This window comes from Stenella coeruleoalba (assembly GCF_951394435.1).
Source record: "Stenella coeruleoalba genome assembly, chromosome: 3".
NCBI lineage: Eukaryota > Metazoa > Chordata > Mammalia > Artiodactyla > Delphinidae > Stenella > Stenella coeruleoalba.
The window spans coordinates 93,869,791-93,886,360 of NC_137148.1; the positions used below are offsets into that span (position 1 = coordinate 93,869,791).

Sequence of the window (16,570 nt, forward strand, 5' to 3'; positions counted from 1 at the left end):
GACAAATAACATACAAGGGAACTCCCATAAGGTGAACAGCTGATTTCTCAGCAGAAACTCTACTAGCCAGAAGGGAGTGGCATGACATACTTAAGGTGATGAAAGGGAAGAACCTACAACCAAGATCATTCTACCTGCCAAGGATCTCATTAAGATTTGATGGAGAAATCAAAAGTTTTACAGACAACCAAAAGCTAAGAGAATTCACTACCACCAAACCAGCTCTACAACAAATGCTAAAGGAACTTCTCTAAGTGGGAAACACAAGAGAAGAAAAGGACCTAAGAAACAAACCCAAAACAATTAAGAAAATGGTAATAGGAACATACATAGTGATAATTACCTTAAACGTGAATGGATTAAATGCTCCAACCAAAAGACACAGGCTTGCTGAATGGATACAAAACAAGACCCATACATATGCTGTTACAAGAGACCCACTTCAGACCTAGCGACACATTCAGACTGAAAGTGAGGGGATGGAAAAAGATATTCCATGTAAACAGAAATCAAAAGAAAGGTGGAGTCACAGTACTCATATCAGATAAAACAGACTTTAAAATAAAGACTATTACAAGAGACAAAGAAGGACGCTACATAATGATCAAGGGATCAATCCAAGAAGATATAACAATTATAAATATATATGCACCCATCACAGGAGCACCTCAATACATAAGGCAACTGCTAACAGCTATAAAAGAAGAAATCGACAGTAACACAATAATAGTGGGGGACTTTAACCCCTCACTTATACCAATGGACAGATCATCCAGACAGAAAATTAATAAGGACACACAAGCTTAAAATGACACAACAGACCAAATAGATTTAATTGATATTTATAGGACATTCCATCCAAAAACAGCAGATTACACTTTCTTCTCAAGTGCGCATGGAACATTCTCCAGGATAGGTCACATTGTGGGTCACAAATCAAGCCTCAGTAAATTTAAGAAAATTGAAATCATATCAAGCATCTCTTCTAACCACAACGCTATGAGATTAGAAATCAATTACAGGGAAAAAACCCGTAAAAAACACAAACACATAGAGGCTAAACAATACGTTACTAAATAACCAAGAGATCACTGAAGAAATCAAAGAGGAAGTCAAAAAATACCTAGAGAAAAATGATAATGAAAAGACTACAATCCAAAACCAATGGGATGCAGCAAAAGCAGTTCTAAGAGGGAAGTTTATAGCTATACAAGGCTACCTCAAGAAACAAGAAAAATCCCAAACAAACAACCTAACCTTACACCTAAAGGAACTAGAGAAAGAAGAACAAACAAAACCCAGGGTTAGCAGAAGGAAAGAAATCATAAAGATCAGAGCAGAAATAAATGAAATAGAAAACAACAGCAAAGATCAATAAAACTAAAAGCTGGTTCTTTGAGAAGATAAACAAAATTGATAAACCATTAGCCAGACTCATCAAGAAAAAGAGGGAGAGGACTCAAATCAATAAAACTACAAATGAAAAAGGAGAAGTTACAACAGACACCGCAGAAATACAAACCATACTAAGAGACCACTACAAGCTACTCTACACCAATAAAATGGACAACCTGGAAGAAACGGAGAAATTCTTAGAGAGGTATAACCTTCTAAGACTGAACCAGGAAGAAATATGAACAGACCAATCATAAGTAATGAAATTGAAACTGTGATTAAATATCTTCCAACAGGGCTTCCCTGGTGGTGCAGTGGTTAAGAAACCGCCTGCCAATGCAGGGGACACAGGTTCGACCCCTGGTCTGGGAAGATCCCACATGCCGCGGAGCAACTAAGCCCATGCGCCAAAACTATTGAGCCTATGCTCCAGAGCCCGAGAGCCACAACTACTGAGTCCATGTACCACAGCGACTGAAGCCCACGCACCTAGAGCCCATGATCTGCAAAAAGAGAAGCCACCGCAATGAGAAACCCGCACACCGCAACAAAGAGTAGTCCCCACTCGCTGCAACTAGAGAAAGACCACATGCAGTAACGAACACCCAACGCATCCAAAAATAAATAATAAAATAAAATTAATTAATTAAAAAAAATCTTCCAACAAACAAAAGTCCAGGACCAGATGGCTTCACAGGTGAATTCTATCAACCATTTAGAGAAGAGCTAACACCCATCCTTCTCAAACTCTTCCAAAAAACTGCAGAGGAGGGAACACTCCCAAACTCATTTTATGAGGCCACCATCACCCTGATACAAAAACCAGACAAAGATACTACAAAAGAAGAAAATTACAGACCAATATCACTGATGACTACAGATGTAAAAATCCTCAACAAGATACTAGCAAATAGAATCCAACAACACATTAAAAGGATCATACACCATGATCAAGTGGGATTTATCCCAGGGATGCAAAGATCCTTCAATATATGCAAATCAATCAATGTGATACACCATATTAACAAATTGAAGAAGAAAAACCATATGATCATCTCAATAGATGCAGAAAAAGCTTTTGACAAAATTCAACACCCATTTATGATAAAAACTCTCCAGAAAGTGGGCATAGATGGAAGCTACCTCAACATAATAAAGGCCACATATGACCAACCCACAGCAAACATCATTCTCAATGGTAAAAAACTGAAAGCATTTCCTCTAAGATCAGGAACAAGACAAGGATGTCCACTCTCGCCACTATTTTTTGTTTTTCGCCACTATTATTCAACATAGTTTTGGAAGTCCTAGTCATGGCAATCAGAGAAGAAAAAGAAATAAAAGGAACCAAATTGGAAAAAAGACGTAAAACTGTCACTGTTTGCAGATGATATGATACTATACATAGAGAATCCTAAAGATGCCACCAGAAAACTACTAGAGCTAATCAATGAATTTGGTAAAATTGCAGGATACAAAATTAATGCACAGAAATCTCTTACATTCTTATTCACTAATGGTGAAAAATCTGAAAGAGAAATTAAGGAAACACTCCCATTTACCATTGCAACAAAAAGAATAAAATACCTAGGAATAAACCTACCTAGGGAGACAAAAGACCTGTACGCAAAAAACTATAAGACACTGTTGAAAGAAATTAAAGATACCAACAGATGGAGAGATATACTATTTTCTTGGATTGGAAGAATCAATATTGTGAAAATGAGTATACTACCCAAAGCAATCTACAGATTCAATGCACTCCCTATCAAATTACCAATGGCATTTTTTACAGAGCTAGAACAAAAAATCTTAAAATTTGTATGGAGACACAAAAGACCCCAAATAGCAAAAGCAGTCTTGAGGGAAAAAAACGGAGCTGGAGGAATCAGACTCCCTGACTTCAGACTATACTACAAAGCTACAGTAATCAAGACAGTATGGTACTGGCACAAAAACAGAAATATAGATCAATGGAACAGGATAGAAAGTCCAGAAATAAACCCACGCACCTATGGTCAACTAATCTATGACAAAGGAGGCAAGGATATACAATGGAGAAAAGACAGTCTCTTCAGTAAGTGGTGCTGGGAAAACTGGACAGCTACATGTAAAAGAATGAAATTAGAACACTCCCTAACACCATACACAAAAATAAACTCCAAATGGATTAGAGACCTAAATGTAAGACTGGACACTATAAAACTCTTAGAGGAGTAGGCTTCCGGGAAGATGGCGGAAGAGTAAGATGTAGAGATCACCTTCCTCCCCACAGATACACCAGAAATACATCTACACATGGAACAACTCCTACAGAACACCTACTGAGCGCTGGCAGAAGACCTCAGACCTCCCAAAAGGCAAGAAACCCCCCACGTACCTGGGTAGGGCAAAAGAAAAAAGAATAAACAGAGACAAAATGATAGGAAGGGGACCTGCAACAGTGGGAGGGAGCCGTGAAGGAGGAAAGGTTTCCACACACTAGGAAGCCCCTTCACGGGCGGAAACTGCGGGTGGCGGAGGGGGGGAGCTTCTGAGCCGCAGAGGACAGCACAGCAACAGGGGTACGGAGGGCAAAGCGGAGAGATTCCCGCACAGAGGACTGCTGCCGACCGGCACTCACCAGCCCAAGAGGCTTATCTGCTCACCCGCCAGGGCGGGCAGGGCTGGGAGCTGAGGCTCGGGCTTCGGTCGGAGCGCCGGGAGAGGACTGGGGTTGGCGGCGTGAACACAGCCTGCAGGGAGTTAGTGCGCCACGGCTAGCCGGGAGCGAGTCCGGGAAAAGGTCTGGAGCTGCCGAAGAGGCAAGAGACTTTTTCTTCCCTCTTTTTTTTCCTGGTGTGCGAGGACAGAGGATTAAGAGCACTGCTTAAAGGAGCTCCAGAGACGGGCGCGAGCTGCGGCTAAAAGCACGGACGCCAGAGACAGGCATGAGACGCTAAGGCTGCTGCTGCCGCCACGAAGAAGCCTGTGTGCGAGCACAGGTCACTCTACACACCCCCCTTCTGGGGAGGCTGTGCAGCCCGCCACTGCCAGGGTCCCGGGATCCGGGGACAACTCCCCCGGTAGAACGCATGGCGCGCCTAAGGCTGGTGCAACATCACGCCGGCCTCTGCCACCGCAGGCTCGCCCCACACTCCGTGCCCCTTCCTCTCCCCAGCCTGAGTGAGCCAGAGCCCCCGAATTAGCGGCTCCTTTAACCCTGCCCTGTCTGAGCGAAGAACAGCTGCCCTCCGGCGACCTACATGCAGAGGCGGGGCCAAATCCAAAGCTGAGCCCCGGGAGCTGTGAGAACAAAGAAGAGAAAGGGAAATCTCTCCCAGCAGCCTGAGAACCAGCAGATAAAAACTCCACAATCAACTTGATGTACGCTGCATCTGTGGAATACATGAATAGACAACGAATCATCCCAACTTAAGGAGGTGGACTTTGAGAGCAAGATTTATGATTTTTTCCCCTTCTCCTCTTTTTGCGAGTGTGTATGTGTATGCTTCTGTGTGAGATTTTTGTCTGTATAGCTTTGCTTCCACCATTTGTCCTAGGGTTCTATCCGTCCTTTTTTTTATTATTATTATTTTTTCTTTTATTTTCTCTTAATTATTTTTTTATTTTAATAACTTTATTATATTTTATCTTTCTTTTATTTTACTTTACCTTCTTTCTCTTCTTTTCCTTCCTTCCCTCCTTCCTTCCTTCCTTCCTCCCTCCTTCCCTCCCTCCCTTCTTTCTTTCTTTCCTTCCTTCCTTCCTTCTTTCCTTTCTTCCTTCCTTCCTTCCTTCTAGTAATTCTTTCTTTCTACTTTTTCTCCCTTTTATTCTGAGCCACGCGGATGAAAAGCTCTTGGTGCTGCAGCCAGGAGTCAGTGCTGTGCCTCTGAGGTGGGAGAGCCAACTTCAGGACACTGGTCCACAAGAGACCTCCCAGCTCCACATAATATCAAACGGCGAAAATCTCCCAGAGATCTCCATCTCAACACCAGCACCCAGCTTCACTCAACAACCAGCAAGCTACAGTGCTGGACATCCTGTGCCAAACAACTAGCAAGACAGGAACACAACCCCACCCATTAGCAGAGAGGCTGCCTAAAAGCATAATAAGTCCACAGACACCCCAAAACACACCACCAGACGTGGACCTACCCACCAGAAAGACAAGATCCAGCCTCATCCACCAGAACACAGGCACTAGTCCCGTTCACCAGGAAGACTACACAACCCACTGAACCAACCTTAGCCTCTGGGGACAGACACCAAAAACAATGGGAACTACGAACCTGCAGCCTAAAAACAGGGGACCCAAAACACAGTAAGATAAACAAAATGAGAAGACAGAAAAACACACAGCAGATGAAGGAGCAAGATAAAAACCCACCAGACATAACAAATGAAGAGGAAATAGGCAGTCTACCTGAAAAAGAATTGAGAATAATGATAGTAAAGATGATCCAAAATCTTGGAAATAGAATAGAGAAAATGCAAGAAACATTTAACAAGGACCTAGAAGAACTAAAGATGAAACAAAAAACGAAGAACAACACAATAAATGAAATGAAAGATACTCTAGATGGGATCAATAGCAGAATAACTGAGGCAGAAGAACGGATAAATGACCTGCAAGATAAAATAGTGGAAGTAACTACTGCAGAGCAGAATAAAGAAAAAAGAATGAAAAGAACTGAGGACACTCTCAGAGACCTCTGGGACAACATTAAACACACCAACATTCGAATTATAGGGGTTCCAGAAGAAGAGAAAAAGAAAGGGACTGAGAATATATTTGAAGAGATTATAGATGAAAACTTCCCTAATATGGGAAAGGAAATAGTTAATCAAGTCCAGGAAGCACAGAGAGTCCCATACAGGATAAATGCAAGGAGAAATACGCCAAGACACATACTAATCAAACTGTCAAAAATTAAATACAAAGAAAACATATTAAAAGCAGCAAGGGAAAAACAACAAATAACACATGAGGGAATCCCCGTAAGGTTAACAGCTGATCTTTCAGTAGAAACCCTGCAAGCCAGAAGGGACTGGCAGGACATATTTAAAGTGATGAAGGAGAAAAACCTGCAACCAAGATTACTGTAGCCAGCAAGGATCTCATTCAGATTTGATGGAGCAATTAAAACCTTTACAGACAAGCAAAAGCTGAGAGAGTTCAGCCCCACCAAACCAGCTTTACAACAACTGCTAAAGGAACTTCTCTAGGCAAGAAACACAAGAGACGGAAAAGACCTACAATAACGAACCCAAAACAATTAAGAAAATGGGAATAGGAACATACATATCGATAATTACCTTAAATGTAAATGGACTAAATGCTCCCGCCAAAAGACACAGATTGGCTGAATCGATACAAAAACAAGACCCATATATTTGCTGTCTACAAGAGACCCACTTCAGACGTACAGACACATACAGACTGAAAGTAAGGGGATGGAAAAAGATTTCATGCAAATGGAAACCAAAAGAAAGCTGGAGTAGCAATTCTCATATCAGACAAAATAGACTTTAAAATAAAGAATGTTACAAGAGACAAGCAAGGACACTACAAAATGATCGAGGGATCAATCCAAGAAGAAGATATAATAATTGTAAATATTTATGCACCCAACATAGGAGCAACTCAATACATAAGGCAAATACTAACAGCAGTAAAAGGGGAAATTGACAGTAACACATTCATAGTAGGGGACTTTAACACCCCACTTTCACCAATGGACAGATCATCCAAAATGAAAATAAATAAGGAAACACAAGCTTTAAATGATACATTAAACAAGATGGACTTATTTGATATTTATAGGACATTCCATCCAAAAACAACAGAATACACATTTTTCTCAAGTGCTCATGGAACATTCTCCAGGATAGATCATATATTGGGTCACAAGTCAAGTCTTGGTAAATTTAAGAAAACTGAAATTGTATCAAGTATCTTTTCCAACCACAATGCTATGAGACTAGATAACAATTACAGGAAAAGATCTGTAAAAAATACAAACACATGGAGGCTAAACAATACACTACTTAATAACGAAGTGATCAGTGAAGAAATCAAAGAGGAAATCAAAAAATACCTAGAAACAAATGACAGTGGAGACACGATGACCCAAAATCTATGGGATGCAGCAAAAGCAGTTCTAAGAGGGAAGTTTATAGCAATACAATCCTACCTTAAGAAACAGGAAACACCTCGAATAAACAACCTAACCTTGCACCTAAAGCAATTAGAGAAAGAAGAACAAAAACCCCCCCAAAGTTAGCAGAAAGAAAGAAATCATAAAAATCAGATCAGAAATAAATGAAAGGGCTTCCCTGGTGGCGCAGTGGTTGAGAGTCTGCCTGCCGATGCAGGGGACACGGGTTCGTGCCCCGGTCCGGGAGGATCCCACATGCTGCGGAGTGGCTGGGCCCGTGAGCCATGGCCACTGAGCCTGCGCGTCCGGAGCCTGTGCTCCACAGCGGGAGAGGCCACAGCAGTGAGAGGCCCGCAGAATGCAAAAAAAAAAAAAAAAAAAAGAAAGAAATGAAGGCAACGATAGCAAAGATCAATAAAACTAAAAGCTGGTTCTTTGAGAAGATAAACAAAATTGATAATCCATTAGCCAGACTCATCAAGAAAAAAAGGGAGAAGACTCAAATCAATAGAATTAGAAATGAAAAAGGAGAAATAACAACAGACACTGCAGAAACACAAAAGATCATGAGAGATTACTACAAGCAACTCTATGGCAATAAAATGGACTACCTGGATAAATGGACAAATTCTTTGAAATGCACAACCTGCCAAGACTGAATCAGGAAGAAATAGAAAATATGAACAGACCAATCACAAGCACTGAAATTGAAACTGTGATTAAAAATCTTCCAACAAACAAAAGCCCAGGACCAGATGGCTTCACAGGCGAATTCTATCAAACATTTAGAGAAGAGCTAACACCTATCCTTCTCAAACTCTTCCAAAATATAGCAGAAGGAGGAACACTCCCAAACTCATTCTACAAGGCCACCATTACCCTGATACCAAAACCAGACATACATGTCACAAACAAAGAAAACTACAGGCCAATATCACTGATGAACATAGATGCAAAAATCCTCAACAAAATACTAGCAAACAGAATCCAACAGCACATTAAATGGATCATACACCATGATCAAGTGGGGTTTATTCCAGGAATGCAACAATTCTTCAATATACGCAAATCAATCAACATGATACACCATATTAACAAATTGATGGAGAAAAACCATATGATCATCTCCATAGATGCAGAGAAAGCTTTCAAGAAAATTCAACACCGATTTATGATAAAAACCCTGCAGAAAGTAGGTATAGAGGGAACTTTCCTCAACATAATAAAGACCATATATGACAAACCCACAGCCAACATCATCCTCAATGGTGAAAAACTGAAAGCATTTCCATTAAGATCAGGAACAAGACAAGGTTGCTCACTCTCACCACTCTTATTCAACATAGTTTTGGAAGTTTTAGCCACAGCAATCAGAGAAGAAAAGGAAATAAAAGGAATCCAAATCGGAAAAGAAGAAGTAAAGCTGTCACTGTTTGCAGATGACGTGATACTATACATAAAGAATCCTAAAGATGCTACCAGAAAACTACTAGAGCTAATCAATGAATTTGGTAAAGTAGCAGGATACAAAATTAATGCACAGAAATCTCTGGCATTCCTATACACTAATGATGAAAAATCTGAAAGTGAAATCAAGAAAACACTCCCATTTACCACTGCAATAAAAAGAATGAAGTATCTACGAATAAACCTACCTAAGGAGACAAAAGACCTGTATGCAGAAAATTATAAGACACTGATGAAAGAAATTAAAGTTGATACAAATAGATGGAGAGATATACCATGATCTTGGATTGGAAGAATCAACATTGTGAAAATGACTCTACTACCCAAAGCAATCTACAGATTCAATGCAATCCCTATCAAACTACCACTGACATTTTTTACAGAACTAGAACAAAAAATTTCACAATTTGTATGGAAACACAAAAGACCCCGAATAGCCAAAGCAATCTTGAGAAAGAAAAACGGAGCTGGAGGAATCAGGCTCCCAGACTTCAGACTATACTACAAAGCTACAGTAATCAAGACAGTATAGTACTGGCACAAAAACAGATAGATCAATGGAACAGGATAGAAAGCCCAGAGATAAACCCACGCACATATGGTCACCTAATCTTTGATAAAGGAGGCAGGAATGTACAGTGGAGAAAGGAAAGCCTCTTCAGTAAGTGGTGCTGGGAAAACTGGACAGGTACATGGAAAAGTATGAGATTAGATCTCTCCCTAACACCATACACAAAAATAAGCTCAAAATGGAAAGTCCTAAATGTAAGGCCAGAAACTATCAAACTCTTAGAGGAAAACATAGGCAGAACACTCTATGACATAAATCACAGCAAGATCCTTTTTGACCCACCTCCTAGAGAAAGGGAAATAAAAACAAAAATAAACAAATGGAACCTAATGAAACTTCAAAGCTTTTGCACAGCAAAGGAAACCATAAACAAGACCAAAAGACAACCCTCAGAATGGGAGAAAATATTTGCAAATGAAGCAACTGACAAAGGATTAATCTCCAAAATTTATAAGCAGCTCTTGCAGCTCAATAACAAAAAAACAAACAACCCAATCCAAAAACGGGCAGAAGACCTAAATAGACATTTCTCCAAAGAAGATATACAGACTGCCAACAAACACATGAAAGAATACTCAACATCATTAATCATTAGAGAAATGCAAATCAAAACTACAATGAGATATCATCTCGCACCAGTCAGAATGGCCATCATGAAAAAATCTAGAAACAATAAATGCTGGAGAGAGTGTGGAGAAAAGGGAACCCTTTTGCACTGTTGGTGGGAATGTGAATTGGTACAGCCACTATGGAGAACAGTATGGAGGTTCCTTTAAAAACTACAAATAGAACTACCATATGACCCAGCAATCCCACTACTGGGCATATACCCTGAGAAAACCATAATTCAAAAAGAGTCGTGTACCAAAATGTTCATTGCAGCTCTATTTACAATAGCCCAGAGATGGAAACAACCTAAGTGTCCACCATCGGATAAATGGATAAAGAAGATATGGCACATATATACAATGGAATATTCCTCAGCAATAAAAAGAAACGAAATTGAGCTATTTGTAATGAGGTGGATAGACCTAGAGTCTGTCATACAGAGTGAAGTAAGTCAGAAAGAGAAAGACAAATACCGTATACTAACACATATATATGGAATTTAAGGAAAAAAGATGTCATGAATAACCTTGGGGTAAGACAGGAATAAAGACACAGACCTACTAGAGAATGGACTTGAGGATATGGGAAGGGGGAATGGTAAGCTGTGAGAAAGCGCGAGAAAGGCATGGACATATATACACTACCAAACGTAAGGTAGATAGCTAGTGGGAAGCAGCCACATAGCACAGGGAGATCAGCTCGGTGCTTTGTGACCACCTGGAGGGGTGGGATAGGGAGGGTGGGAGGGAGGGAGACGCAAGAGGGAAGAGATATGGGAACATATGTATATGTATAACTGATTCACTTTGTTATAAAGCAGAAACTAACACACCATTGTAAAGCAATTACGCTCCAATAAAAAAAAAAACTCTTAGAGGAAAACATAAGAAGAACACTCTTTGACATAAATCACAGCAAGATCTTTTCTGATTCACCTCCTAGAGTAATGGAAATAAAAACAAAAATAAACAAATGGGACCTAATGAAACTTAAAAGCTTTTGCAAAAGAAAGGAAACTACAAACAAGACAAAAAGGCAGACCTCAGAAAGGGAGAAAATATTCGCAAATGAAGCAATGGATAAAGAATTAATCTCCAAGATATATAAACAGCTCATGCAGCTCAATATTAAAAAAACAAACAACCCAATCAAAAACTGGGCGGAAGACCTCAACAGATATTTCTCCATAGAAGATGGAAAGATGGCCAAGAGACACATGAAAAGCTGCTCAACATCACTAATTATTAGAGAAATGCAAATCAAAACTACAATGAGGTATCACCTCACACCAGTTAGAATGGGTATCATCAGAAAATCTACAAACAACAAATGCTAGAGAGGGTGTGGAGAAAAGGGAACTCTCTTGCACTTTTGGTGGGAATGTAAATTGATACAGACACTATGGAGAACATTATGGAGGTTCCTTAAAAAACTAAAAATAGAATTACCATATGACCCAGCAATCCCACTACTGGCCATATACCCAGAGAAAACTGTAATTCAAAAAGACACATGTGGGCTTCCCTGGTGGCGCAGTGGTTGAGCATCCGCCTGCCGATGCAGGGGACAGGGGTTTGTGCCCCGTTCAGGAAGATCCCACATGCCGCGGAGCGGCTGGGCCCGTGAGCCATGGCCGCTGAGCCTGCGCGTCCGGAGCCTGTGCTCCGCAACAGGAGAGGCCACAACAGTGAGAGGCCCGCGTACTGCAAAAAAAAAAAGAAAAAAAAGACACATGCACCCCAATGTTCAGTGCAGCACCATTTACAATAGCCAGGTCATGGAAGCAACCTAAATGCCCATCGACAGACGAATGGATAAAGAAGATGTGGCACATATATACAATGGAATATTACTCAGCCATAAAAAGAAACGAAATTGAGCTATTTGTAATGAGGTGGATAGACCTAGAGTCTGTCATACAGAGTGAAGTAAGTCAGAAAGAAAAAGACAAATACCGTATGCTAACACATACATATGGAATTTAAGAAAAAAATGTCATGAAGAACCTAGGGGTAAAGCAGGAATAAAGACGCAGACCTCTTAGAGAACGGACTTGAGGTTATGGGGAGGGGGAAGGGTGAGCTGTGACAGGGCGAGAGAGAGTCATGGGCATATACATAGTAACAAACGCAGTAAGGTAGATAGCTAGTGGGAAGCAGCCGCATGGCACAGGGATATTGGCTCGGTGCGTTGTGACAGCCTGGAGGGGTGGGATGGGGAGGGTGGGAGGGAGGGAGACGCAACAGGGAAGACATATGGGAACATATGTTTATGTATGACTGATTCACTTTGTTATAAAGCAGAAACTAACACACCATTGTAAAGCAATTATACCCCAATAAAGATGTTAAAAAAAAAAAAAAAAAAAGAAGATGTGGTACATATATACAGTGGAATATTACTCAGCCACGAAAAGGAACAAAATTGGGTCATTTGTAGAGACGTGGATGAATCTAGAGACTGTCATACAGAGTGAAGTAAGTCAGAACAACAAATATCACATATTAACACATATATGTGGAACCCAGAAAAATGGTACAGATGAACCAGTTTGCAGGGCAGAAATTGAGACACAGATGTAGAGAACAAACGTATGGACACCAAGAGGGGAAAGCAGCTGTGGGTGGGGGTGGTGGTGTGATGAATTGGGAGATTGCAATTGACATGTATACACTGATGTGTACAAAATGGATGACTAATAAGAACCTGCTCTATAAAAAAATAAATAAAATAAAATTCAAAAAAAAATTTACTGGTAATATGGTGCTAATTCACATAATTTTTCAATGATTTTTACCCATTTTTGAAAAAAATTTGTAAGAAATGACAGTCTCATACTAGCCAGAGTATTTTTATATTTAATTACAAAACATAAAGTGATCAAGGGTAATGGCTCTTCAGTTTATTTCAAATAGAGAAAAGAAATAGGGATCAAAATCAGTGAAGACTATTAGGAATTTTAAAATAACCCAGTCCTATCCTCTCTTACTATATTTTTAAAGTGCTATCAGTTTTTAAAATTTTTTATTGAAGTATAATATGCAAAGAGGAAAATGTACATATAAGTGTAAGGATCAGTGAGGCTTTGCAACCACACCCATGTAACCAGCATCCAGATTGAACAATATTACCAGTATCCCAGAAGCCACCCTTATAACTTTTCCAGGCACTAATCCTCTCTCTCTTCAGTAACTCCTATCCTGAACAACACAGTCTTGTTTCACCTGTCTTGGAATCACCCAGCATGTACTCCTTTGTATTTGGCATCTTCCTTTCAATATTAGTGCCAGACTTATCTACATTGTTGCACATAGTTGTAGATATTCATCCTTCACTGCTATTTATATTCCACTGTTAATGAACATTTGAGTACTTTCCGTTTTGTGGCTATCACAAATAATGCAGCTAAGAACATCTTAATACATGTCTTTTGGTGAACATATGTGACAGGAATATATTTCGGAGTATCTGGAAACTTAAATAAACCTGGTCTTATTGACATATAGTATATTTTTCAAATGCAATCTGTTAGTTTTATAAGATACAGATAATCATAAAAGCTATCATTTTCCTTATATTGCTACTTTGGAGAACTCGTTAACTGCCACATAAAGAATTAGTCATTCTTTCCTCTGTGTTCCAATATCATTTAATCACAACCTCTATCAGCACCGATCACATAGCATTATATTTTACATTTGTTTTCTTAGTCCCAGAAAAGCAGGAGTGAGATCTAACACAACTTTGTACTCCCAGCTCAAATAATACCCTCTGGATTTTATGAACGAATAAATGAATATCTAAATGAATAAGTGAAAAATATGCAAACCAGCTTATCACTTACCTCCGTTTCTTTCATTAACAAGTTCAGTTCAGAAATCTGACTCTTCACCTGGCTCTCCTTGCCAATAAGGTAATCAATATCTTTTGAAAGCTTTTCCTATTGGAATATATTAGAAACAGAAATAGAAGTGTAACAAAGGCCTTCCAGAATTTCTTTTAACACAGTATCCTCTTCTCTAGCCTATGATGAACAGACAGTAAAATCAACAATGGTTATTATCGTTATTAACCCAGCGTAAACAGTCACTGGTGTTGAGCACACAGGCCTAAAGATACATGAGGGATTAGAAGCAGTTAGAAAAAAGAACAAGGTAGTGATGCTCAGATTAGTAAAAACTCCTGAATACACAAATAGCATATTTTTGTTGTCTCATCATCACTCCCAGAATGCTTCCTCCCAAGGCTTCTAAGTAGATGGAAGGGCAGCAATCCAAATAGTGTTGTCTTCCACCAGATTTTATAATTCACTCTCACACACACACCCCACACACAACAGGAAAAACAACAAAGACCCTTCCAAAATAATCTTCAGAGTCCATCCCAGCCTAGATGTTCACTAAACAATTACACAATACACAATAATGAAAACACAGATTTATAAAAATGGTAACTTCAAGAGCTTATTGAATAGTTTGTTCATAAAGTAGTCATTTTGAAACTGGTATAGTTTACCATAGAGATAATGTCATAGATTTTGGTGAGATCACTAGTGTGGCCCAGAAAACATTAATATACCTGAAATACATTTAAAAACAAACAATAATACCCTGAAACACCACAGGGTACAAAGCAGTAAGAGACGATGTATCCTGAGACTAAGTGAGAATAAGAACACCCAGAAAACACCTCCCATGCTGTAGCCCTGACAGGAGGATCTGAACATTTCTTGCTCACAGCTGGACTAAGGGTTGAAAAGAGTTAGGAAGAAGAGGGGCAAAGCTCCTAGGAATTGTAGAAGTGAGTCTCCTTCTTATATCATCGTCCTCTTTTTTTACTTAGACCATGTTACAGGGTAAGAGAACGTATGCAGAAATGAAAGTGACAGGTCTCCAGCATGGCCCATCTTTAACTCTTTGGGACACCCAGCAATCAGACCCAGCGAATTTCCTTGATGGCTCACTGGAGGGACAGAGGAAAGACCTGTTAGGCAGAGGAACAAGATTTCTGAGAACTCAAGGCAGGATGGGACCAAGAAGGAAATCATAGGATGTTAAGGATAGGAAGAGACATTAAAATCCTGCATTTTAATCCAGCGTTTTACAGATAAGGAAACCAAAGCTCACTGAGTACAAATATCACATAGTCAATAGCTGAACTAGAAAACTCCTCACCACACATTAACCATGATGTCACAGGCTGAGAGGTGCTTCCTCAGCACCAAGCTGCAAGGAAGATGATAGTTCCTCCAATACCACCGCTGTCAGGCCCATGTTAGGACCAGACCTACGGGGTATGAGTGCTGGCACTCTTTTTAGCTATAGTAGCAAAGAAAGGAATTTGGCAATTTAAACTGAAGTAGGGCTTAGTTCTGAAACAGCTTAAGTTAACAGTGCTAAATAGGCTAGAGAAGAATAGAGGACAGAATTCAGAAACACCATCCAAGGTCTAAGTGGTTCCAGTGAGCTGTGATGCTTAGACCAAGTCTCTGGCCAACCACAGCCTTTATCTGAGATGGCTCCAGTCTTCTTAGTCCCCTTAAACTTAGGCAGTCTGTGTTAAGACTAGATCTGTCTTAACCAAGAATCAGTGGTCCATTTATTCATAATCCTCAAAAAAGTATATGCACCGGACACTGATACTAGGCGTTTTATCCAAGAAGTTCATCTAACGTGAGAAGCAGGTTTAAATCCTTTAGTGTTATTAGGACCCCAGTTCTCTAGGAACTGATCAGAGGCTAAATTCCCAAGGACCCCAAAGTTGCTCAAAGCTTCCTCTAGAGCAGTGGTTCTCAAATGCTGGTGTGCATCAGTCTCCTGAGAGTCCATAAAGAACACAGAAGCCCAAGGTCATTAAAGTAGTACAGGCCTGGCTTCCATAGTTTTACCAAGTGTTCCAGGTGATTCTAACACCCAGCAGAGTTTGAGCTCTCTTCCTGCAACACTCAAGTGAGTAAAAATGAAAATGATATTATAAACCTACCTATGTCACCTACATCATGAAGGCCTCCAGCTTAAAATCTAAAACAAGTAAAAAGGAAGATCTAGGGAGATCTGTTTACTACTTTCAGCAAAACTGAATGATTTTACTCTTACTAAAAAGTGAATAAATGAAAAATCCATTATGGAGTCTCAGTTTTAAAAGTGTGAAACATAAATGGGAGAAATTAACAAGGCAAAGGGTAACTTAAGTGTATGCTATTGTCAAATATTGATTCCAAGTAACAGAAAAAAAAAAATTTGGACAACTTATATAATATCCAACCAATAAGAAACAAACAAAAAAGGTGTCAAAGTTAAAATTAGCAAACAGTGTTATTGCCACTGTGAGGCACAACAGGGAAACAAAGACTGGATTTACTCACCCACTTGAAACAACTAAAAAA

The 16,570-nt window shown here is 39.7% G+C and overlaps 1 protein-coding gene across 2 annotated transcripts in view; it reads right to left on the reverse strand.

Moving 5' to 3' along the window:
- The window catches only part of TRIM36 (tripartite motif containing 36), a 53,356-nt gene that overhangs the window by 13,853 nt on the left and 22,933 nt on the right, over window positions 1-16,570 (reverse strand). For both annotated transcript variants that reach the window (XM_079916021.1, XM_079916020.1), the window contains exon 5: window positions 14,030-14,125. In XM_079916021.1, the coding sequence (XP_079772147.1) occupies window positions 14,030-14,125 (96 nt within the window). The remainder of the gene's footprint in view (window positions 1-14,029; window positions 14,126-16,570) is intronic.